Raw genomic sequence first — 24,525 nt, 5'->3', positions numbered from 1 at the left:
CCCACACTTTTCCTGCTTCTGTTGGGCTGCTTTTCCAGATCTAGCTCTCAACCTCTTATCTGTCTCTTCCCCACTGTCAGCTTCAGCTCTCCCTACCCCTTCCCTGCATACCTCCACCTTTTGTTCTCTGTTTAGTCAGTCCCTGAACATTTTGCCTTTTTTCACTGTAGAGGGGAAAACCAAACCCCAAAGTCCAAACTCCCAATCTCTCTTGTCTAACAGTTTCCCCGAATTTGATTTGCCTTTCCCCACATTCCATGGCCTTGCACCTCCTTCCTCCCAAACCAGCATAAGGAGTAGCCAGATTGCAAATGATGGTGTTTAAGGGACGGCATTTGTCTTTTCTGCAAGGACGGGACCAGTGTGGCTGTGGAGTTGGTCGGTTGATAGTTGGGTTTTGTTACTATTGCATGTTTGGGGCAGAATAGGGATGGAGGTGGTTGTCAAGAACAAGGGGCAAATGTTTCAGTTTGGTTGAGCCACACGTCCCAGCAGACAATCTCCAACCCAGGTGTGGTGGACATGAAGACCACCACCAGCATCCCAGACTCTCAACTTGTCCGCCTGGGACACTGAGCCTCCCAGTACTTCCCACTCTGAGGTGAGACAAATGCTGAATACCAGGGGAATCAAGCAACCTAAAATATGCTTAGGGGGAGAAAGTCTCCCACATCCCGTGGCCTCGGTTCCCCCCTTCACACACACACAGACCCCCCCGTCCTTAGCTGTGGCCCCAACCCCTGCAGATGGCAGCCTCCACCACAAAAAGACAACTTACGGTGGTTTTTTTTTTTTTTTTTTTTGGTTTTGTGTTTTTTGTCCTTTTTTTTTTTTTTTTTTTTTACCCGACTCTTGGCTGTAATTGGATTCAGGCTGAAACAACCACGTCCGCACCGGGAAAGGAGGGCATTGGGGCGGGGGCGGAGAGGCTGTGGGAGAAGGGAGGGACCAGAGGAGTGAGAGAGGACTCGCAATGCAGTTCGCAGACTAAGCAGAAGAAAGATCAAAAAACGGGAAAGAGGGGACGAACAAACAGACACTTTCAAGAACAATCCCCCCATCTCCAAGCGGACAGCGCTCTAGGAATCCAAATTCAGTGCCCACCGAAGACAAAGGCGACCCAAGGGAGTGGCGGCGCGACCCTAGGGCTTGGGGCCCCCGCCGCGGAGCCTGCACGGCTGGCTGCCGGGACGGTCGCGGACCATGTCTCCTGCCCCACGGCCCACCGGCAGTCTGCTGCTCCCCCTGCTCACGCTCGCCACCGCGTTCGCCTCCCTCAGCTCGGCCCAGAGCAGCTTCAGCCCCGAAGTAAGTGAGCTCCTCCGGCCCTGCCGGGAGTCGCGCCCGCCGGGGAGGCAAGCCGGGGGTCTCCAAAAGGACAGGGTCCACCTTAGAGAGCAGCAAGCTCGGGGGGTTGGCCGCTCCGGGCAGCAGCAACCCCCTCCTTTTGCTTTCCCTCCTCATCTCCAAACTTCCAAGTCGATCCAACTTCTGTCTTCCCCAACCAGCCCCCCCACCCCCACCCGCCGCCACCTACTTTCTTTCCTGGGAAGAGCCTTACAGCTGGGGCCCACCGTCCCCGGTTCCCCGGGGCTCTGAGCTCCGCTGCAGAACCAGGAGGGAGCCTGGTAAATACTTGGGACTCCGCTCAGCCCTTGAGCTGCCCTGCTTTCTTGTCATGTGCGCCAGTCCGTTGTTTCCTCAACTTTCCAGCCCTCCAGCGCTCTCCCGCCCGCACCCGCGGGCCGGGGAGGCTTGGTGGACCGCGCCGCGGCTCCGGGCCCCCCAACGCTGCGCGCCTCCCGGGCGGTCCCGGCCCTCCGCGGGTGCAGCCACCACCAGGTGGGGTCGGGGCTAGACCCGCCAAGCGGCCCCGTCCCTCGCCCCACTCCGCCTCCCCGCGCGGACCCTCTGTGTCGCGGCCCGGAGCCCTGGCGTCGAAGGTCGCACAGGGCTGGCGCCCCGGCCGCCTTTCCGTACAGACAAAGCTTTCCTTGTGAGCCAGGGGCTCGGCAGCGAGGCCGCCTCCTCCCTCTGCCCCCCTCACCGTCCCAAACCTCCCACCCCACCCCACCCCCAGCCAGTGGCGCCTTTAGGCTCTTCTAGTTGCCTTTGTTAATTGCTTTTTTGTTAATTTTGTTAATTGCTTTTCTATGCAGGAAGACTGAAGGCATCGCATTGGGGAGTGGGGAGAGGGCCGGGCCCAGGGCACCAGCACAGGTCTCAGGCGCCCCCCGCCAACCCATTCCCCGACGCTGGCCCACCCCCCTGAGAGGAAGCCGCGTGGGAGTTGTCTAGGGAGGTTTTTCCTCTCTTTCTTGCTCTCTCTCTCTTATTTTGGGGCGAAGGTGGGAGACGAATTTGATCAGCTTCTTATTTTGGGCCATCTCAACCCACTCAGCCCGGCAGGGCCTGGGTGCGGTCGGGAGGGGCTGGGAAGGGCCCCAGAAGGGGGAGGGGATCTGGACTTGGCTTCCTCCCCTCTCTGTCCTGGCCCCAGACCCACACCCCCCCCCCCCCCCGGAGGAAACATCTCCAGAAAGAACACTCTCTGTCCCGAAGGGATCTGAGGCTGAAAAGCAAAGTGTGGCACTAGGAGTGGGGGTGACCAGGGAGAGAACAGCTCTGACCTGGGGCTAAGCCTGACAGGGCCCTGCAGGAGGAGTCATCCTCACCCCTGGCCTGGAGTCTTCATCACAGGCCTGCAAGGAGAGCTCCTAACAAAAGAAGCCTGGGCATCAGGGGGCTGCCCACTGCCAACCTTGCCTGCCCTGCCCTCCCTCCCCTGCCCCACTAGGCCCCCTAGGGGAGGGGCAGCAGCCCTGGCTCTGTTCTAAGTGGGTCATGGGCAGTCCCAGTGCCAGAACCACCATTTGCTTCTGGGCCGCGGAGGGGTGGGAGGCAGAGGGAGGGAGGAGCAGGCCCAGAGGCTCTCATCCAGGGCCTGCTGGCGTTTGCCAGCATTTCCCCCAACCCACCCAGCTTCTCCAGGACTCCTAGGCCAGAGGTAGGAGGGGTTCTCTGGACCTCCCCACTCTCGGGGAATACCTCCAGACCACTCAGTTTTCAAGACAAAGCCAGCCAACTGAGTTTTTGGACCTAACATAGTTGCTCCCTCTCCAGGCCAGTCTAGAGGGCGAGCTGGGGTGGCCAGGCCTCAGGCAGCTGGATTCCTCCCACCAGGCCTCCAGAGTCCTGCACCAGCTCCAGGACATCCCTCTCCTCCCCGTGGCCCCTTCTGGCACTTGGCCCTTCCCCCCACCCAGCCGCAGACACAAGAGTCCTCTCTTCTGTGGTTCCTACCTCACCTCCTAGTCTTCTCTGTGGTTCTTGCTTTGCTCAGAGCCTAGGCCTGGGAGGAGAGGGATGGGGGCACTTCCTTTCCAGGCCTCAAGGCTTTCTTGAAGGCAGGGAAGTCCCTTTCTTGCCTAAGCCTCCATTTTTCTCTATCGTGTATGGGGTGGACGTTGTGGGTGGGAATATTTAGACCTGCCTACTTTCCCAAGAGGGATTTATCCCAGAGCTCCTGGATGTGGATTCTCCTCGCCTCTCTGCCACCCTCCATTCTGTTATTCAGCCCTAAGAGAATTCCCCTCAGTTTCCTTCCCCGAGGCTTGAGGAGGCCTGACTTAAGTCCTCCTGACTTCCAGCTCCAGGAGCAGGCCACTCCCATCCTTCACCAAAGCTGAAGCAGCCGCTCCCTCACCAGGGGTCAGAAGCCTGGGGTGTGTGTGTACACCACAGGTGAGGCGAAGGGCAAAGGGAATTTCCCGCATACTTGGGCACAGGCCACAGCAGGCCTCCCGTGGGCACTAGCTGTGGCATCAGCCAGCACAGGTCAGGGCACGTCCACAACTCCTGGGGAGATCAACCAGGTTCTGTAGCACCCTGCTCTGCTCCCCTGTGGTCTTCCAGAGGTTAAACTTGGCTCCTTCCTCTACCCCTGAGGAGGGGCTTGGAGGCGGGTGGTGCTAAGGTTGCTCTGACCAGGCCTATTGGCTGGGGAAAAGCTAGGTTGTTTACATCTTGGGCCCTAACTCCCATCAGCCTTGGGGGATCACTTCCCAGAACCCTGTTGCAATTCTTGCCCCACAGGCACATGTCCCCAGTCAGCTGCTCCTGAATCACCCCCAGCCCCAATGCAGGAGCAATGCTCCGCCATCAGGGCTGGGGCCTAGAGGTGAAGGGCGTCAGGAAGATCCATTGTGGACAACCTGAGATGGGGGTTGTGGCACCCAGCAGCAGTCTCTACCCACTCCACGCTCCAGACTTCCATCCTAAGCAACCTGCAGGCCCCCTCCGAACTCCTAAGGAAGGCAAAGCTGGAGCAGGGACCAACGTAGTATCTCCATCAGAGAATCTGAGCATTTTTATATCCCATATATAACTTGGCTCGCTTTACTTTTCAGGCTTTAGGAAAATGCTCCATTGTTCGTTCTTACAATAAAGGCTGGATTTTTCTCCCCAACAGGGCTTTGTATTTTGTGTGCCTTTCAGTCGAACACCGAAAACCTAACTTTATGTTAAAGCAATACGCCAACCTTTATCTTATGAACAGTTCACAATATACCTCAAGTACAGTGCGGCCACCGAGTCTCTACCATGACCCCCATCTCCCACTCTCTCTTCTGAGAACCTCAAATGGGCCTTTAGGTCCCAAGGCCTAGGTCAGATGCTTGGATGGGGACTGGCAGAATCCCAGCTCTGTGGCTGGGTCCTAACCCCACCACCTCCAAAGGTCCCAGCGTCCTATCTCAGCAGCCCGTCTCAGCCCTAGCTCCTGCTCTGCTTCCTCCTTTCTTTTTTTTAATTTTTTTTTAAAGATTTTATTTATTTATTTGACAGACAGAGATCACAAGTAGGCAGAGAGGCAGGCAGAGAGAGAGAGAGGAAGAAGCAGGCTCCCTGCAGAGCAGAGAGCCCAATGTAGGGCTCGATCCCAGGACCCTGGGATCATGACCTGAGCCAAAGGCAGAGGCTTTAACCCACTGAGCCACCCAGGTGCCCCTGCTTCCTCCTTTCTAAAAAGATGTCAGCTGTGAGGGTCCAGGAGGCATGGCATTCCTGTCCCAAGAGGGTCTCATACAGGGCCCAAAAGAGAGCCCCCCTCAGCCTCCCTGCCTCCATCCATCACGGCCACAATCCATTCCCAGGATCCAAACTACAAGAACACTGACACAGAGAAGAAAAGTGCTGGAAGGAATCACAGCTCTGAGAAGCTATCCTAGGACTCAGTTAAGCCATCTGGGCTCCCATTCTCAAGAGTTACAGCCAAAGTACGGAGCCATGGCTCCCCACCCCTGTTGGAGCCCACAGCCCTGAGAGGACAAGTCATACTGGGGCCTGGGCCAGAGTGCAGGTCCAGCCTGGGAACTCCTCCAGCCCCACTGCCAGAGCCAGGCTGGGAGCTCGTTGCCCTTTTCTCCTAAGCCAAGGGTGCATGCCAGATAGCAGGGGGAGGCAGAGGCTCCCCTTGGGCCAAGTGGAGATGCTCTAAGCCATGCTCTTCTCCCTGCAGGCCTGGCTGCAACAGTATGGCTACCTGCCCCCCGGGGACCTGCGCACGCACACACACCGCTCACCCCAGTCCTTCTCAGCTGCCATCGCTGCCATGCAGAGGTTCTACGGTCTGCGCGTGACGGGCAAGGCTGATGCGGACACCATGAAGTAAGTGCCAGACCCTGCTGGGAATCCTGCATGGCACCCACCTCTCAGCGACAACACTGAACACAGAGACCTTGCTACCTATGCGCTTGACTCCTGCCCCCTCCCCTTCTCCACACTGACCCTAAGGCCAGGCACTCCCCCTTTCCTCACAAGACCTTTCTCTTTAATGGCCACAATTCTCAAACCCCAGGGCAATGAGGCGTCCCCGCTGTGGCGTTCCAGATAAGTTTGGGGCCGAGATCAAGGCCAATGTTCGAAGGAAGCGCTATGCTATCCAGGGCCTCAAATGGCAGCATAATGAGATCACTTTCTGGTGAGTCCAACAGGCAAGTTGCCTTTCTCAGAACATCAGGGTTGCCCTCCCTATCAGTTGTGCTCATAGACTCAGAGGCCTCCTATCCTACTCACCTCTGTCCCTGGGAAGCATCCCTGGGAGTGGGGAGAAACATGGCTGTAATCCTGGGGGAAGGTGCAGCCTGTGGGGGGTGCGCCCCAGGGCCAGGAAACTGAAGCCTGCGGGGGGGTGTTGAGCCCTCAGTTCTTGGTGCAGAGGTATCATGAGGCAGCAGGAAGAGCCGGGGCAGCAGAGGTAGCTGGGCGGTTCAGTCAGACCTGGGCAAGTACAGGGAAGGAGAATTGTATTCGATGTGATGCTAACACGCTCCCCTCCTCCCCTCCTCCACATGGCTGGACCTCAGCATCCAGAATTACACACCCAAGGTAGGTGAGTATGCCACATTCGAGGCCATTCGCAAGGCATTCCGCGTGTGGGAGAGCGCCACACCGCTTCGATTCCGAGAGGTGCCCTATGCCTATATCCGCGAGGGCCATGAGAAGCAAGCAGACATCATGATCTTCTTCGCTGAGGGTTTCCATGGTGACAGCACACCTTTTGATGGCGAGGGTGGCTTCCTGGCCCATGCCTATTTCCCCGGCCCCAACATCGGAGGGGACACCCACTTTGACTCTGCTGAGCCCTGGACTGTCAGGAATGAGGATCTGAATGGTGAGCAAAGTAGCCCTGGGACTCATTTATTGTGGGGAGAGTCAACGATCATTGTGGGGCGGGGGGGGGGGGTGTTTGTCCTGCCTCCTCCCAAAACCTCAAACCCCCAAGTCTCTGGGCTATAGAGATCTCCTAATCTGACTTCCAGTGAAAGCCCAATTCTTATTTTGCTCCATTTACATCTGGTCCCTTTCTCACCCAATAACTGACTTCCCAGTCAAAGACTTCCCACTTTCCAGGCAAATGTCACCTCTAGCTCCTGGCAGAACCTGAGGCCCAGACGGGACCTCAGCTTCCCTTAATACATGTCTCCCTGGGATTGGGATCTGTCCCCAGAGCACCCTCTCATCTCTGCCGAGAATAGATTGCTCACTGGCTTCGTGGCTTTTTGGGTGGAAAATGTGACAGGCAGGCTCAGGTGTGAAAACCAAGCCTCTGGTGGGAAAGCAGGGCTTCTGAGGTAAGGGACCCAGGCTTCCCTCATAATCATCGCCATCCCTCCAGGGAATGACATCTTTCTGGTGGCTGTGCACGAGCTGGGCCATGCCCTGGGCCTTGAGCACTCCAATGATCCCTCAGCCATCATGGCGCCCTTTTACCAATGGATGGACACAGAGAACTTCGTGCTGCCCGATGATGACCGCCGGGGCATCCAGCAACTTTACGGTGAGAATTCTATGCCCACATCTCTCTGCTCCTCCTCTGCTCTTCCTCTCTGACCTGTGCATCCCTTCCTTTCCCCCATGCCCTATGATCTACCCCCAACCCCACTTGACCCTGCCTCCACCCACCACCTACTCTCACTTTCTTTTTTTTACATTATCTCTCTTACATGTTTAATTCTTCTCCCACTTTTGATTCCACCTTTTCTGTCCTTTCCCACCTGATTACTTCAGCCTCCCCCACAGGGCCATCCACACCTTTCCAAGGGGCTTGTCTGCCCATATACCTGTTCTTTCTGCCCTCTCTGCCATAAAGTCTGAAGTGCCTCTCATGTTCTCTATACCAGGGAGTCAGTCAGGGTCCCCTACCAAAATGCCGCCGCAACCCAGGACGACCTCCAGGCCCTCTGTCCCCGATAAGCCCAAAAACCCCACCTATGGGCCCAACATCTGTGACGGTAACTTCGACACTGTGGCTGTGCTCCGAGGGGAGATGTTTGTCTTCAAGGTAAGAGGAAGAAGTGGGCCAGTATGGGGGACGGGAGGGCTCCAAGCCCAGCAGGCTGGGTGGAAACAGCAGCAGGAGGACTAAGAACTAGAACTGAGACAGTGGGAAGCTTTGGGGACCAAGCCAGAGGACTCCCTGTAAGACAAAACATACCGTCCCCACCTCGACACCTTTTAGGAGCGCTGGTTCTGGAGGGTGAGGAATAACCAAGTGATGGATGGATACCCCATGCCCATCGGCCAGTTCTGGCGGGGCCTGCCCGCATCCATCAACACTGCCTATGAGAGGAAGGATGGCAAGTTTGTCTTCTTCAAAGGTAACCGGGCATTCTGCCCTAGTTCTCCAGGTGTGCGGAGAGTCTCCCTAGAGGACTGGATTCCACTTGACTCCTCCAAAGACACAAGAGCCTGAGGGGAACCCTGATCCTGCCCTTCCCTCTCCCCACCAGGAGATAAGCACTGGGTGTTTGACGAAGCTTCCCTGGAACCTGGCTACCCCAAGCACATCAAGGAGCTGGGCCGAGGACTGCCTACTGACAAAATTGACGCCGCTCTCTTCTGGATGCCCAATGGAAAGACCTACTTCTTCCGGGGAAACAAGTGAGACTTCAGCCCACTGACCCCAGGCCTCCCTCCTCAGATGCCACCACCGATTCCCTCAGTTAGGGAGAAAGACCCACCTCTCCCTGGGATGTTTCCCTGGAGAAGTTAGTTGCTGGCTGAGCCTCTGCCGTTGCCTAGCAACAGACGGCCTCCATTAGGTGCTGAGTGAGTGGGAAGTGACCGGGTCACCATTTCAGACCCGGTCATTTGGCGTCTCCTGCCCCCCAGCACGGTGCCTCCACCCTAGCAGCCAGGCACTGTCATTAAAGGCTACCGGTGGCTCCTTGCAGCCTGGGACCTCCCATCCACCCCCACCTTCCGCCACTTTCAGCCACAGGCCCTCATTACTCAAAACCCTGGTCCCGCACCCCGTCCGTCAGCACCCTTTGCTTTCTGGTGGGTTCAGTCTGGGCCCCGCTGCCCTCTGAGGAAAGGCCCAGTGCCCTACTGCTGCCCTTCCCCTCCTATCTCCCAGGTACTACCGTTTCAACGAGGAGCTCAGGGCAGTGGACAGCGAGTACCCCAAAAACATCAAGGTCTGGGAAGGAATCCCCGAGTCTCCCAGAGGGTCATTCATGGGCAGCGATGAAGGTGAGGGGCAAGGGAGGCGTCCATGAGGGGAGGATGGGGACAGCGGATTAAGGGAGAACAGGAGGAAAGCTGGACAGGACAGTATGGTGGGGAAAGCAGTGATGACAAGGGGGCTGGAAGCCTTGCCACATGCCAGGCTCTGAGGAAAGTGCTTTCTGCACCTCGGATCCCTAATCCCCAGAACCCTACTGGCCTGGTACTAGAACTACCCCGGTTTACAGCTAAGACGACTTGTGTTCACAGAGGGTAAGGAATTAACTCAGCTCGCTCGAGTGCCTCACAGATTTCCCTCCCGCTCTTCTCCTCCCTGTGGGTCTTCCCTCCACCTTTTTGCTGACCGCTGCAGTCTTCACGTACTTCTACAAGGGGAACAAATACTGGAAATTCAACAACCAGAAGCTGAAAGTAGAGCCAGGCTACCCCAAGTCAGCCCTGCGGGACTGGATGGGCTGCCCCGCGTCAGGTGGCCGGCCGGACGAGGGAACGGAGGAGGAGACAGAGGTGATCATCATCGAGGTGGACGAAGAGGGCAGCGGGGCGGTGAGTGCGGCCGCCGTGGTGCTGCCCGTGCTGCTGCTGCTCCTGGTGCTGGCAGTGGGCCTCGCCGTCTTCTTCTTCAGGCGCCACGGGACCCCGAAACGACTGCTCTATTGCCAGCGTTCCCTGCTGGACAAGGTCTGACCCCCACGGCCGCCCACCCACTCCTACCACGAGGACTTTGCCTCTGAAGGCCAGTGGCAGCAGGTGGTGGTGGGTGGGCTGCTCCACCTGTCCCAGGCCCTCTCCCTACCCCGCCCCCCACCTCCCTTCTTTTCTATCACCTGACTGCCTTTCTCCACCTCAACCCTGGCATTGCTTCTTCCCTAGATGGAGTCCCCTGGGGGCTGATCAGGGGCTGCCCCTTTCAGTTCCTGCTCCCCCACCAGGGGCCTCTGTAGCTTGGTGTGTGCCCAGCCCCATCTGAATGTCTTGGCTCTGCACTTGAAGGCAGGACCCTCAGACCTCGCTGGCAAAGGTCAAATGGGGTCATCTGCTCCTTTTCCATTCCCTGATATAACTTTAACCTCTGAACTCTGACCTCAGGAGGCTCTGGGCACTCCAGCCCCACAAGCCCCCCCCACCCGGTGCACCCCCGTGGCAACCTCCTACCACTCTTTGTGGCTTAAAGGAATCTAATCTTGTTGAGAGGAGAGACCCTAAGAGAGTAGGAGTGGTGTGGGGGAAGGCCACACAGCCACCCTAAGACCTTGGGAGGGAAGCTCAGAGTCAGTCCCCTCTGCAAAGATCTGCCTCTGCCCCACCTGGCCCCAAGGAGCCTGAGCCATTAAGGGGCTGTAGAAACCCTTGACGGCCCTACCCCCCACAAATGCCTTACCCCCACAAATGTCAGCCTTGACTGGGGATGTCTGGGTTAGAGGAGTGAGAGCACAGGCTGCAGCTCCCAGGGTAGGATGGCTAGGGCCAAGGAGAGGGACTGTCTGGACCCCTGGGGTGAGCCTGAAGGTGACAGAAGAAGAATCTCACTCAAATGCAGACAGCTGGGATGGGGACCAAGGGGCAGAGCAGTCAGGGGGATAGGACAGGACCAAAGGCTAAGCAGGGAGGCGCAGTGGGAGTGGAGGGCCAGGGGATGGGGGGAGGGCGGCCAGGTGGGCCAGGCCAGCAGGGGCTCCACCAGGTGGGTGGTCGTTCCCGGAGGAGGCCATGTTTTATTGGAGGTCTGAGGAAGGGCTGGAGAAGGGCATACCTACTCCACTTTGGTGCTCCACTCCTCCAGCCAGCATACAAGTATGGGAAGGGTAGGGAGCCCAGAGAAAAGAGCAGAGATGACACACATCCAGGGACTGGTGACTCGGGACCTTCATGAGGGTGGCCACCCTCATGGGTGGTGACCAGGGGCTGACAGCACTCAGCAGCCTCAGCTGGCTTCAGTGAGAGGGCAGGTGCCTGGGTGGGTCTTGTCAGGTTAGCCCCTCACTGCCTGATACCCCTGCCCCTCGTCCCATCCTGCCTCCTCTCCCCCAGCCAGCCTGCCCATTGGAAGTCTCCTCTGGCCACCACAGGTGGTCATGGTACCTGGGACTTGAGAGAGTAAGACCCTGTGGGGACAGGGAGAGGAGAGGAATGTTAGGGGTAGGGGAGTTCCGGGGGTGGGGGGTGGGGGTGTGTGGGATGAACGGTGCTGGCAGTTCGGCTAAATTTGTCTTGTTTGGTTTTTTTTTTTTTGTTTCGTTTAATGTATATTTTTATTATAATTATTATATATGAATTCCCTTCAAATCGTTCCTTTTTGTTAACAAGGGGCAGGGGAAGGGTGGGGGTGGGGGGTGCAGAGGCATCGGACCCCAGGAACCTGCAGGGCGGGGCTGGGTCAGTGCCCTCTAAGGACATTTTTGACCTTGTTCAACCTTTCCACAAAGAATAAATGGTGTTTCACATTCTTTGTGTGGCTGCCTTCTCTCAGAGAGGTGAATGGAAAGCATGCCCATAACCTGTGTTTTCTGTGACCTGGGGTTTCGGTATTTTTCATAAAGGAATATGTTTATCCCTGGTGGACAGTGAGGGTTCAGGGCCATAGCTGGGAAGGAAGGTATACACACTCCGTGGAGGCAGGGAAGTGGTCCCCAGAGCCCAGGCGCCCTCTCCAATCCAGCTAAGAGGTTACCTTGGAGGCCCAGAGCAAGAGGAAGTGGTCAAGCTGAGGCCACGGAAAATCTTCCTAAATTGCATTACCCTGTCCTGTGATCTGGCCGCAGACCCTCTGTTTCCTCAGACCTCTCTTTCTGCTGCTGGGGACTCCCTGGATGTCTTTGAGCCCTTTAACCCAGCCCTGCGTGCATCTAAGCCTCTTCTAGGCCTAGGGGGCTCGGCTGTAGGGGCAGAAGGAACACCCAGGAAGACCAAACAGTTGTCCTGTGGCCAGTGAGGAGCAGCCTCTCTCTGGCAAAACAGGAATCTCACCGGACTGCCCAGGAGAGGCAGGATGGTCAGGGCGGAAGGGGAGAATAACAAGGCTTTGTTTCTTCGAAACTGCTGCCCCAGACAGGGTTCCCAGGCTATTGACCCACCCTTCCTCCGAAACCAGCCTGGAGGGAGGAATAGCTCAGCTGCTGAGTCAGCTCAGCTGAAGGGGAGCAGCCCTATTTCTTCCTCCCCTTCCCTTCCTGCGTTAGCCCAGCCCTCCCTGGGCTCGAGCCCAGGCCCCCTCCACAGCCTTCCTCCACGAGCGCTGGCCCCACGTAGGCCAGCGGTTCTCTCCAGCTGCTCTTCAGAGCTGGCTGGTGTGATTGCTTTGGCAGAAGGGGTACCCCACCTCTCTGCCAGCCAGGAACCCTGACCCTGCGCCTGGCCGCCTCCACCTCTCCCGCCAACAGCTGTTTGGCACAGCCTTTGTATCTCAGTGGATGTGGACACCTCCCTGCCACCCTCACCAGAGGGGATGGGGACCCAGGGAAGCTGGCATGGGAAAGTCAGGGGCTGTCTGGGGGGAGGGGTGGGGGGGGATGTGCGTGTTGCAAGGAGCTCGAAGATGAGCTCATGGCCCCTTTGTGTTTTTGTGGCCCACATCTGGAGGCAATTACAGATGTTATCCAGTGGGAGTTCTGCAAAACACAGCTGGAGCCAGTCGAGGAGCCTGGGGAGGGGGGACTGCCAGAGGGAAGAGGAGGGGGAGCCTAGGACTGCCACGGCTGGAGTGCGGTTTCCCCATCACGAGGAAATTGTTTGGCCCTGATTCTGGAATCACAAGATGCTCTCTGAAGCCAAGGGGGAGAGATGGGAATGGAGGACCAGAGACAAAGGGGAAAAGAGGTGGAAGAGGCTTCCTGGGCAGGGAGAACTGTGGGGTGGAGGCCTGCAAGGTCCCGTGCTTCTGACATGCCCTGGGCCTGAGGGGTCCAGCCCAGGGAGGCCACCCAGAGACGCTGGGGAGGTGCCTTGCTGATCGCACAGGGTCAGGCGGGGTGAGGGGAGAACAGAGGTCCCTGCGGCTCCCGAGAGACCTGGAAATGCTGCTTTTACTGGCCCTACCCCGCTCTGTCCATTGGGCCTGACCCAGTTTCTAAGGTTCCAAGTTCCTGTATTCGAAAGCAGCACATGGAGCTAGAGCAGCCGGGGAGAGCCAAGGGGAATCTGCGAGGAGGTTTGGGCAGAACCCAGGGACGCGGCCTCAAAGGAGCCTGCAGCAGGGGCAAGCGCTGAGCAGAGGCAGCGCTCTGCCCACCATGGCACCCCACACGTCTGAGCCCTTCCCCGGGGATCCTACCACCAGCTGGGCCCACACCTCCAAGGCTGCTGGCCAGGTGCTGGGTCAGCGACATGAGAAGCGAAGATCAAAGAACAAGCCAGGCCTTCTAGAGAAGGGAGGATTGAGCAGGGTGACCCTTCATGCACAACCTGGCCACCCCTGCTGGGACTCCACTGTCCCTCCTCTGGGGCCCCCTTCTCCGGACACTGCCAGACTTCCTAGTCCTCTTTCCCCTCTGTACTCCCACTTCCCTTTCCAGCCAAAGGGAGGTGGTAAAAAAAACCAACATTGGTCCAGGTACAATGACACAGGCACAATCACTGCCCCTGTTTTACAGGTTTGGAAACTGAGACCCAGATAAGACTTCCTTAAGGTCGTAGCTCCTTAATCCAAAATGAAAACCCAGATCTGTCTGATTTTTTTCCCCCGTGCTGGTAGATTCTGCCCTTGTCTTTGAGTGTCTTTTCCAATGTGGCCCCTGCGTGGCTGGGTGTGTGTGGTGGTGTGTGTTCTGGGGATCTGACAGCCCATGAGTACTTGCTTCTTACTCCATGCGGGAGCAACAGCATGGGGCATAGAAATGCAGCAGGAGAAGGGCTCTTCCTCAGAAACCCACTTTGCCTGCAGTCACCTCCTTTTTAGGGGACAGGAACAGGTCCCCCTCTGAGGGAAAGAAGGAAGAAGCAGGAAGGACTCAGAAGCCAGAAGGACTGAGTGGCACTAGTGGTCGCAGCTAAGGGAGGGATGGGGGTGGCAAATGGCTGTGCAAGGGCCTACAAGGACAGTTACCATTCCCTGAGGCTCCAAGGAAACCCGAGTCAAGGCTAATCCATTGTCCTGCTGTCCCTGTACCCCCTTCTCACCCACCTCCCAAATCTGAACTCACTTTCTTTAGGAGACCAGGGGCTAAACACTTAACCTGGGGGTTTCAGCCTTCGTCCCTCAGACAGTCTTGGGAGACTGGGGAGACCCAGTGGCGGTCTTCATGGGGGCTGGGCAATTGGGGCCTGGAGAGGAGGCAGGCCTGACTGGCCAGAAGCCACCTTCCAAATGAGCTCACACACATACTTTCCACCCTGGCCCAGGGCCGAAGGCTGAGCGCCTTCCAGGCCAGCCTTCCCCAGCCAGGCCCACCCCCCTCTGTCCTCCGCTGTCCCTCACCAATCCTGGAACCAGAGGCTTCACAGCAGGATCAGGCACCCCAAAGAGGGCTATTGCCACACCCCAAGGTTGCAGCTTCCCCTGCTTCCATGCTGAGGCAGCACCTTACCCTCCAGAAGGGTACCTTATTTCTCCAATGGGCACTTTGTGGCTTAGAGGAGGAGGAGACCAGTTTCCTGTCCCCACAGACCCACACCTGGGTGGGGAGGACCAATAGAGGGCACAGAAGAGGTGTCCACACTGCAGTGAATTGGCGGAAAGACTTCCTTTGAGTGCCTGAAGTAGCTCATTGACTCAGGGACCAGACCAGGTCTGGCAGCTGCCTCATCATGGGTCACTTCCTGCTCACACACTTCACTTCCCAATAGGGACACTTCCCTGATTTGGGGCAGGATGGGGTCTGGGTGGGGCAAGGCCAGGATGACCACAAGAGAGGGGAAAAGACCGGTGCCTCCGAAGACCTAGCGGATTCACACACACGCGACAAGCTCCAGCTCATTCTGATCCAGCCTGTGGTCAAAGACGTCACCCTTCGCTCAGCTTCCAGAGACTTGGAGCACTAGGCCAGAGAGCAAAATCAATTCCCAAAAATGCTCTCCTTGGCCACTCAGTGTCTGGCTCTGTGCTAGGGTCGTGGCTGCCCTGACGGTATATTCTGGATCCAATAATATTATCTTCATGAGGTTCTGTGCATTTGTGTATTCACGTTCACTGTGTGTTCATGTATGGCGGACAATTCGTCCGAGTTTGGATCCCCAAAATATGGCCACTTGCAAGTAGCTCACACAGCCTGCCACAGCCCTGCAAGGCACTGACGAGATAGTTCTGTCAAGGAATGACTATGATTCATAATAATACTGACCCCACTGAGGCCACGGGAAAAACACGTTCTGTCCTTACTTCCTTACAAAGGAGTAGGCTGGTGCTAGGCACGCAGAAGCCCCTTAATGAAAGTTTGTTGACTTAAAGGGGCGCCTGGGTGGCTCGGTCATTTCAGTGGCTGCCTTCAGCTCAGGTCATGATCCCAGAGTCCTGGGACTGAGTCCCTGCTCAGCAGGAAGCCTGCTTCTTCCTCTGCCTGCTGGCTCCCCCGCTCCTGCTCTCAATCTCACTCTCTCTGACAAAGAAATAAATAAAATCTTTTAAAAAGGGGAAAAGGGGGCACCTGGGTGGCTTAGTGGTTTAAGCCTCTGCCTTCAGCTAGGGTCATGATCTCAGGATCCTGGGATTGAGCCCCACATCAGGCTCTCTGCTCAGCGGGGAGCCTGCTTCCCCCCCCCCCCCCGCCCCCGTGCCTGCCTCTCTGCCTACTTGTGATCTCTATCAAATAAATATATAAAATCTTTTTAAAAAAATAAATAGGGCGCCTGGGTGGCTCAGTGGGTTAAAGCCTCCGCCTTCAGCTCGGGTCATGATCCCGGGGTCCTGGGATTGAGCCCCACATTGGGCTCTCTGCTCAGCGGGGAGCCTGCTTCCCCCTCCCTCTCTCTCTGCCTGCCTCTCTGCCTACTTGTGATCTCTGTCAAATAAATAAAATAAAAATTTTTTTTTAAAATTAAAAAATAAAATAAATAAAAAGTTTGTTGACTTAAATTGCCAGTGAAACTGTGAATTACACAAGCCAACAGCTATACCTACAAATGTGTAAATACTGTACATGTATGTACACAAGTGTTATGTATATGTAAGGTCAAAAGATCATCAAAGGCACCTGGGTGGTTCAGTGGGTTAAAACCTCTGCCTTCAGCTCAGGTCATGATCCCAGGGTCCTGGGATTGAGCCCCACATCGGGCTCTCTGCCCACTTGTGATCTCTGTCAAATAAGTGAATAAAATCTTAAAAAAAAAAAAAAAAAAAGATCATCAAGCTGTAGGTTTTAGTACACTTCATGAGCTTGACTGTCTATTCCAGCTCAATCTTTTTTTTTTTTTCTAAAGATTTTATTTACTTATTTGACAGAGGGAGATCACAAGTAGGCAGAGAGGCAGGCAGAGAGAGAGAGAGGGGGAACCAGGCTCCCTGCTGAGCAGAGAGCCCCATGGGGGCCTCGATCCCAGGACCCTTAGATCATGATCTGAGCTGACGACAGAGGCTCAACCCACTGAGCCATCCAGGTGCCCTATTCCACCTCAATCTTAAAAGTTTAAAAAAGAGAGAGAGAGAAAAATATATCAATGTCATGGACTCCATAACTCCTAAGCAACTACTTTGTCCCTATGGTTTCCCCGTGTGTCCTCCACAGCCTGCCCTTAATCTAGGAGTGATCAATATTGGGTTGTATTAACCCAGAGCTTCTGGAAATATCAATCCTACAGACTGCACCCTCAGGCCAGCCTGCTCCCAGATCCTGACCTAGGGGCCCAACACCCAGGTCTCTCATCCTGACACCTCTCTAAGCTCCATGCCAGTTGCCCCCAAAGTCTCTCCTCCAGTTTACCAGCCCGTGCTCTGGAGCTCCCCACCCCTTGCCTGCACAAAACGCCATCTAAATTCTGGGTGAAGGAAAACTGGACAAGAGGCCCAGAAGAACACCCACCCCAGTCTCTGGCTAGCCTCACCCCCACACCCACTTTGCGGCAGAGGCCAGCCGGGCAGGGTTTGCGGGACGATTGCGCCCCCTTGTGCTGGGTGTTGGCACTGCGCGCCAAGCCTGAGCGAGGCAGGGGCCAAGACAGCCCCCCATCAAGGCCACTGGCCAGCCTGTTCCTTCCCCCTTTCCACTTTCCATGTTTCCAACCAGGACACCTGTACTTACAGGGGTGGGACTATGGGCGCAACAGGATGACAAGCCTTAGTCTTCCAGCTGCACATTAGAAAAAGTCAGAGTTTCCCTCATCTGTTCCTGTGCAGGGGTTGGTGGGCAGCCCTCGAATAACAAGGGGAAGGAAGAGGGAGTAGAGTTGAGGGGGTGCAGGAGGAAGTAAGGGGGCACTACGAGGTGCCTCTCCTAGCTCCTCCGAGTCGCCACGCTGCCCCCCTGTGGACGCCTCAGACACTGATCGCTCCAGGATGCCCTTCCCCCTGGGCCCCCACCTCCAAATGCTTTGACAGAACTCCTTCATGCCAAGGCAAGCAGGCCTTCCTGACTCCTTTATCCCCAGAGTGGGCATTTCTCTGTCACTCCCCTGGATCATGCTCCCTCTTGGGGCTCCTCTAACCTGCCCCCATCCTCCTAACCTCATCCCTACTACAGGAGGATCCTTTAATCCAAGTCTCACATTTATAGAACTTTTAAATTTTGTACTTGAAAAAAAAAAATGCCTGTAGATATTTTATAACTATCACCATAATATTGCTGTGTTTATGCTAAGAGTTTTCATTTGTTAAATAGGAACATTTAAAATACACTAAGTATTGAGGCACCTGGCTGGCTCAGTCAAATAGAATATGTGACTCCTGATTTCAGGGTTTTTAAATTCAAGTTGGGTTTAGAGAGTACTTAAAAAAATAAAATCTTCGGGTGCCTGGGTGGCTCAGTAGGGTAAGCCTCTGCCTTTGGCTCAGCATGATCTCAGGGCCTGGGATAGAGCCCCACATTGGGCTCTTGCTTTTCCCTCTCCCTCTGTGATTTCTTTTGCTCTTGCTCTCTCTCAAATGAATAAAATCTTTAAAAATAAATAAATAAAATCTTTATGAATATATAAAACATACAAAGTATCTTTGAAACTGTCTTGTATTTAACTTTGTAATAAACCAGATACCCCCAAAATGGACATGATTTGAGGTTGCTCCAAACCTCCAAGGTGTGTCTCCAACCCAGCATCTCATTCTTTCCAAAGCACAAAGAAACTTGCTCCTATAACCATATGGCAGGATCTTTAATCCCCACTCCTTCAAACACAGAAGTTTCCACATCTTGAAAAGCTCTTCTGGATACTGCTGCAGCCTTGAATGATTTCCCTCATATCCCCCTTTTCTGTCAAGCCAAGGTTTTTCAACAGCTGTCTGCATTCCTTCACTAGTCATTTTTTTAAAGTTTTTTAAAGTTATTTATTCACTTAAATAATCTCCATACCTAATATGGGGTTCGAACTCACAACCCCAAGATCAAGAGTAGCATGATCTTCTGACTGAGCCAGCCAGGCCCCCCCAACCAGTCATTTCTTTTTAAACTAACCTCTATATCTGTGGAAGCAACCCAGGCATTTACTCAAACTTCTCCTCTATTTTTTTTAAAGATTTTTAGTTGATTTATTTGACAGAGACAGTGAGAGAGCATAAGCAGGGGCCAACACAGGGCTCAATCCCAGCACCCTGGGATCATGACCCAAGTGGAAGGCAGACATCCAACCAGCTGAGCCACCCAGGCACCCCTGAAACTTCTTTTAAAAAAGAGGAAGCAGGGGGGTATCTGGGTGACTCAGTGTGTTAAAGCCTCTGCCTTCAGCTCAGGTCATGATTCCAGGGTCCTGGGATCGAGCCCCGCATAGGGCTCTCTGCTCAGCAGGCCTGCTTCCTCCCTCTCTCTACCTGCCTCTCTGCCTACTTGTGATCTCTGTCAAATAAATAAATAAAATCTTAAAAAAAAAAAATCTAAAAAAAAATATGGAATGTTTCATGAATTTGTGTCATCTTTGCACGGGGCCTTGCTAATCTTCTCTGTATTGTTCCAATTTTAGTATATGTGCTGCCAAATTCAGCACTGAAACTTCTCCTTAAAGGGCCCTCATGACCTCTTTATTCCCACCCCAGGTCTTTTCTCGACTTTCTGTGTTGGGTTCCTGTTAGCATCATACACAACATGCTTCTAGAAGCTTCTTTGCCCTTGTTTTCTGGGAAGTTATGCCATCATGAAATTCATGATTCACAGAGTTGCCAAGGAATCTTGAAGTTCCAAGGCATCTGTCCCTCTGCATTAACCCTGAACCTCAGGCAGGGAATACACTGATTTTCTTTATTTGCTCTGTTAATTCCAGGCTCTGCCCTTCACTGCACAAAACAAACAAATTCTTGTTCCATGCTATAGCTCATCAAATACTTGGATCTAGTTTTCATATATTCAATCTTTCACTCAAGTTAAGCTTTTCTTTAGGTGAAAAGACTTTCTAGTTCCATAAACAGCTTATTATATGACATGGCTTAGAGACCCCTCACCAGTTCTAACACCCTCCTCCGCACTGATTCATTTTATCAATCTTTTTTTTAGATTTTATTTTAAGGTCATCTATACACTGAGTGTGGGGCTCAAACTCACAATGTAGTGAGTTTTGTGCTCCACTGACTGAGCTGCCAGGCAACCCATTTTATCAATCTTTTTTTTTTTTTTTAAGATTTTATTTATTTATTTGTACAGAGGTAGAGATCACAAGTAGGCAGAGAGGCCAGCAGAGAGGGGGGAAGCAGGCTCCCCGCTGAGCAGAGAGCCCGTTGCGGGGCTCAATCCCAGGACCCCGAGACCATGACCCCAGCCGAAGGCAGAGGCTTTAACACACTGAGCCACCCAGGCGCCCCTTATCGATCTTTTAATACATCGCCTACAGCACAGAGAGGCCATTACACATAATGGTTAGGAAAAATGGCTCTGGAGTCACACAGGCCAAGTGTGAATCCAGTCTTTACAATTTACTAGTTTGGAGGCCAGCAAATTAGGTAACTTTACAGCGCTTGCATTTCCTCATCTTTAAAATGGGGTTAATAATTGAAAGAGTAGTTGAGTGAATTCAAGGATGTAATCTGTGTGATGCCTAGGACTGGCATTCATTCGGCATATATTTATTGAGTATCTACTTTCTGTCAGACACGGTTTTGGGCACTGGGGATACACCAGCAAACCAACAAATCCCTACCCCAGCGAACTTGCATTCTTGTGGGAGGAGCAGGCAATAAACATGATAAATGAGTAAAATATATACAGAATATTAGATAGTGATAAGAATTTTCCAAATCTTAGTTCTGCATCCTTTTTGATGAACAATTCCCCCTTTAAGTCATTATTCTCTTCTTGCATTTTACTATAAGATTAAAGTGAAGGGTGCCTGGATGGCTCAGTTGTTAAAAAACTGCTTTCAGCTCAGGTCATAATCCCAGGGTCCTGGGGATCAAGCCCTGCATCGGGCTACATGCTCGGCAGGAAACCTGTTTCTCCCTCTCCCACTCCCCACTCTTGTGTTTCCTCTCTCTCTCTCTGTCAAATAAATAAACAAAAACCTTAAAAAAAAAAAAAAAAAGTATCCAAGGGAAACCAGGAAGCTTCCTCAACACTTTGCTACAAAACATTTTTAGTCAGGAATGCCTGGGTGGTTCAGTGGGTTAAGCTTCTGCCTTTAGCTCAGGTCATGATCTCAGGATCTTGGGATCAAGACCTGCATCAGGCTCTCTCCTCAGTGAGAGCCTGCTTCACCCTCTCTCTCTGCCTACCTGTGATCTCTCTCTGTCAAATAAATAAATAAAACTTTTTCTTAAAGATTTTATTTATTTATTTGACAGACAGAGGTCGCAAGTAGGCAGAGAGGCAGGCAGAGAGAGAGGAAGGGAAGCAGGCTCCCTGCTGAGCAGAGAGCAGGATTGGGGCTCTATCCCAGGACCCTGAGACCATGACCTGAGCCGAAGGCAGAGGCTTAACCCACTGAGCCACCCAGGCACCCCAATAAATAAAATCTTAAAAGAAAAAAATTAAAAAAATAAAGAAATTTCTTCAGCCAAATATCCGGTTTCATCAATCGTGTGTTCCACCTTCCAACAAATACTAGGACACAAACGCAATTTGGCCAAGCTCTTTGCCTCTTTGTATCAAGGATCTCCTTTCCTTCAGTTTCCAATTAACATGTCCCTCATCTCCATCTGGGACCCAGTCAGAGTGACTTTGACCAACCATCCTTATACTTCTATTCACATTCTGTGCACTACCACTGAGGTAATCTAAGGAGTCTGAGGTCCAGACAGCTCTCTTGTCTGAGCCCTCACGAGAATCTCCCCTAACGGTCCATTCACCACAGCAGGGGCCTTCTCCAAGCACGCACCTCTGGTCTCTGACCCTTCCTCAGTTCTAAAACCACTTCCACATTTTTAAGTATTTTTTTACAGCAGCACCCCAACTTCTCAGTAGCAAGCCTCTGTCTTAGTCCTTTTGGACTGATATACCAAAATACCATTTTGGTATTTTGAGTGGATTTATTGCTCACAGTTCTGGAGACTGAGAAGTCCAAGGTCAAGGCACCAGCTTGGGCACCCACTGGTGAGGGCCCTCTTCCTGATTCACTACCACACCACCGCACTGTGTCCTCTCATAGTGCACAGGCCTCTTTTATAAAAGGCACTAGTCCCATTGTGGGCTCCATCTCAGGGACTCCATCTCAGAGTCATCTCCCGAAGGCTCACCTTCTCATACTATCATCTTTGGGGATGATAGGAAATCAACATACAAATCTGGGGCCTGGGAGACACAAACATTTAGACCATAGCAGCTTGGCTCCTGCACGTGCTGGTAGTTTCATCTTGAGCAAGTTATCTGACCTACCTATGACTTAGTTTCCTCAATTATAAAAGGAGGGCAAAAATAACACCTACTTCCTAGAGGCGTGGTGAGGATTAACTGAGATAATACACATGAAGTGCTTGAACAGGGCCTGCCACAGGCAAGTAGTCTACCAAAGTTAGATATTATCATTTTGAAAACCAAACATCTGCCCGTTTCCACTATTTTTTATAATTCCTCAAAGATTTCCAGGAACATCTCTTCAGGCCCATTCCTAAGTGTACCTGATGGCCTAGGGTGTGATTTATATGGGCCAGGACACTGAAACTCACTAGACTAATTAAAGCTTAAATTCATTTTAAGCGCCCAAGTCCTCTTTAATTTTTTCCTATCATTTTGAGGCTTGAATTCACTCTTAAATATAAGTCCCCACTGTCGAATACCTTGTACTTGGAAGGCACTCTAATAAATATTTACGAAATGCAAGACTATTCTACCCTGGTGCCATTTCTTCCTGATGATGACCGCTCCCAATAGACTAGACCTTGACTATATTTTTTGGCCAATTTTCATTTACTCAGCATCCCAGACCATGGGCTCCCTTCCTCCTTTTCCTGCCTCCCACAACTCTTTCCAATTCAGGACCACCTTTTCCATTTCCTTTCTATAATTCCTCATTCCCTCATATGCCACTCCCATGGGTACTCCACAAGGCTGTCTGGTTTCTCTCATTTGTGTATCTGACCTCTCTTTCCAAGTAGACAGTAAACTCCTGAAGTTCAAGTGAAGTCTTAAGAGTTCCAGGCATCCAGGGCACCTGGGTAACTCGGGTGGTTAAGTAGCTGCCTTTGGCTCAGGTCATGAACTCCGGGTCCTAGGATCCTGGGATCCAGCCCCACATCTCATCATCTCATCATCTCATCCTTGTCCTTGGGCTCCCACTCAGTGGGGAGTCTGCTTCTGCTTCTCCCTCTCCCTCAGCTCATGTTTTCTGTCTCAAATGAATAAAATCTTTAAAAAAAAGAATTTCAGGCATCCATGAAGCATAGAGAACACGTAGCCAGCACTCAACTAAAACCTTCATGATCACTTTTAGAACTTAAATATTTTATTTTTCCAACCTCTTCACCCTGCTTTCCTTTGCGCAACATCCTTTTTCCATACTCAGGATCCTATTTCACTCCTAGGGCTGTACAGAGAGGGAGCACAGGAGAGGGCACAGAGAGACTGAGGGACCCAAATCCCTTGGCACAGGACCAAGGTCCCAGTGGACCTTTTTTTAAAATTTATTTATGTATTTATTTATTTGACAGAGAGAGATCACAAGTAGGCAGAGAGGCAGGCAGAGAGAGAGAGAGAGAGAGAGAGAGAGGAGAAAGCAGGCTCCCTGCTGACCAGAGTGCCCGATGCGGGACTCCATCCCAGGACTCTGAGATCATGACCTGAGCCAAAGGCAGCGGCTTAACCCACTGAGCCACCCAGGTGCCCCCAGTGGACCTTTTTATGGCCAACTCTATGGCTTCAGGCCCTTTCGTGGTACAAGTTTTCAAAATATAAAAACTGATGCCAACAACAAATGTCATGGATAAAAGTGTTTTGTACTATTTGTAGAGAGAGTATTAAGGATCCAAATGTACACCCTGTCCCAAGCCAGATCGCCTAGGTTCAAACCCTTGTTTCAGCATTTACTAGATTCATGACCTTGCACAAAATCCTTAATTTCTCTGTGCCCGAGTTTCCTTATCTGTAAAATGAGAGTAAGATAGTTTCTACTTTACAAAGACTGTGAGGAGAATTAAAAGAGCAGATTCCTTTTTTTTTTTTTTAAGATTTTATTTATTTGATAGAGATCATAAGTAGGCAGAGAGGCAGGCAGGGAGGGTGAGGGGAGCAGGCTCCCTGCTGAGGACTCTGAGATCGTGACCCGAGCAGAAGGCAGAGGCTTTAACCCACTGAACCACCCAGGAGCCCCGAAAAAGAGCAAATTCTTGAAAAGTGCTTAGATGTGTGACTGAAATGTGAAAAAAGCTCAAAAAGTTATTTGCTATTGTTACTGTTTACTATTATTACCTATCAATACCACAGGAATAAGAAGTAATAACAGCTCACATAAATAAGAAAGATCTTCTGGGACTAATCATAATAATTGTTCCAAGGTACAGAGCACTTCCTAGATGCTCAACTTGCATCACCTCCTTAAGCGCTGATGACAACCTCAAAAGAGAGTCGCACTATTAACTCCATTTTACAGTCAAGAAGCCCAGAGAGGTTGAGTGTTTTTCTCAAGGTCACAGAGTCGGCACGCGGCGAAAGAACTTTACTCGTTTATTTACCATTTATTGGCAATTCTTACGGTGTCTCAGCAGGAAACCCCGTGGGTGCAAAGGTAAACAGCCTAGGCCCCGACCTACAGGAAGTTTCTGCTTCCAGAGAAGGGGCGGGGCGGGGGCGGGAAAGAGGAGTAAACAAATAGTTCGAACACCGTGTGGTAATTGCTAGAATAGAGGCTCATGACAAAAAGTGCTGCCGTATCTCAGACACTGGAACAAATACTGAGAGCTTAAGGGTCCAAAGGAAAGACATAACAGTTACGGAATACGCAGTGGATCTCTGACCAACATGTCCTGTAACAAACGTGCCACCCCGAAAGGACGGGAACAGAGCAGAG

At 52.8% G+C, this 24,525-nt stretch overlaps 2 protein-coding genes across 2 annotated transcripts in view; one reads left to right on the top strand and one right to left on the bottom strand.

The window, feature by feature from the left end:
• SLC7A7 (solute carrier family 7 member 7) overlaps positions 1 to 24,525 on the bottom strand; it is a 74,395-nt gene that overhangs the window by 48,798 nt on the left and 1,072 nt on the right. Inside the window, exon 2 of the mRNA XM_082734631.1 lies at positions 6,076 to 6,279. Within this exon, the coding sequence (XP_082590757.1) occupies positions 6,076 to 6,226 (151 nt within the window). The 5' untranslated portion in view covers positions 6,227 to 6,279. The remainder of the gene's footprint in view (positions 1 to 6,075; positions 6,280 to 24,525) is intronic.
• Positions 379 to 11,477, top strand: MMP14 (matrix metallopeptidase 14). The gene is made up of 10 exons (XM_082734637.1): positions 379 to 1,308; positions 5,519 to 5,667; positions 5,858 to 5,980; positions 6,366 to 6,673; positions 7,178 to 7,339; positions 7,683 to 7,843; positions 8,021 to 8,159; positions 8,292 to 8,442; positions 8,921 to 9,036; positions 9,383 to 11,477. Exons 1-10 carry the CDS (start codon positions 1,204 to 1,206, stop codon positions 9,715 to 9,717), a joined length of 1,749 nt encoding a protein of 582 aa, XP_082590763.1. The 5' UTR covers positions 379 to 1,203; the 3' UTR covers positions 9,718 to 11,477.

This window comes from Mustela nivalis (genome assembly GCF_964662115.1).
Source record: "Mustela nivalis genome assembly, chromosome: 6".
NCBI classification, from domain to species: domain Eukaryota; kingdom Metazoa; phylum Chordata; class Mammalia; order Carnivora; family Mustelidae; genus Mustela; species Mustela nivalis.
Note: the sequence above shows the minus strand (reverse complement) of the source record. Positions and strands in the feature narration are given on the sequence as shown.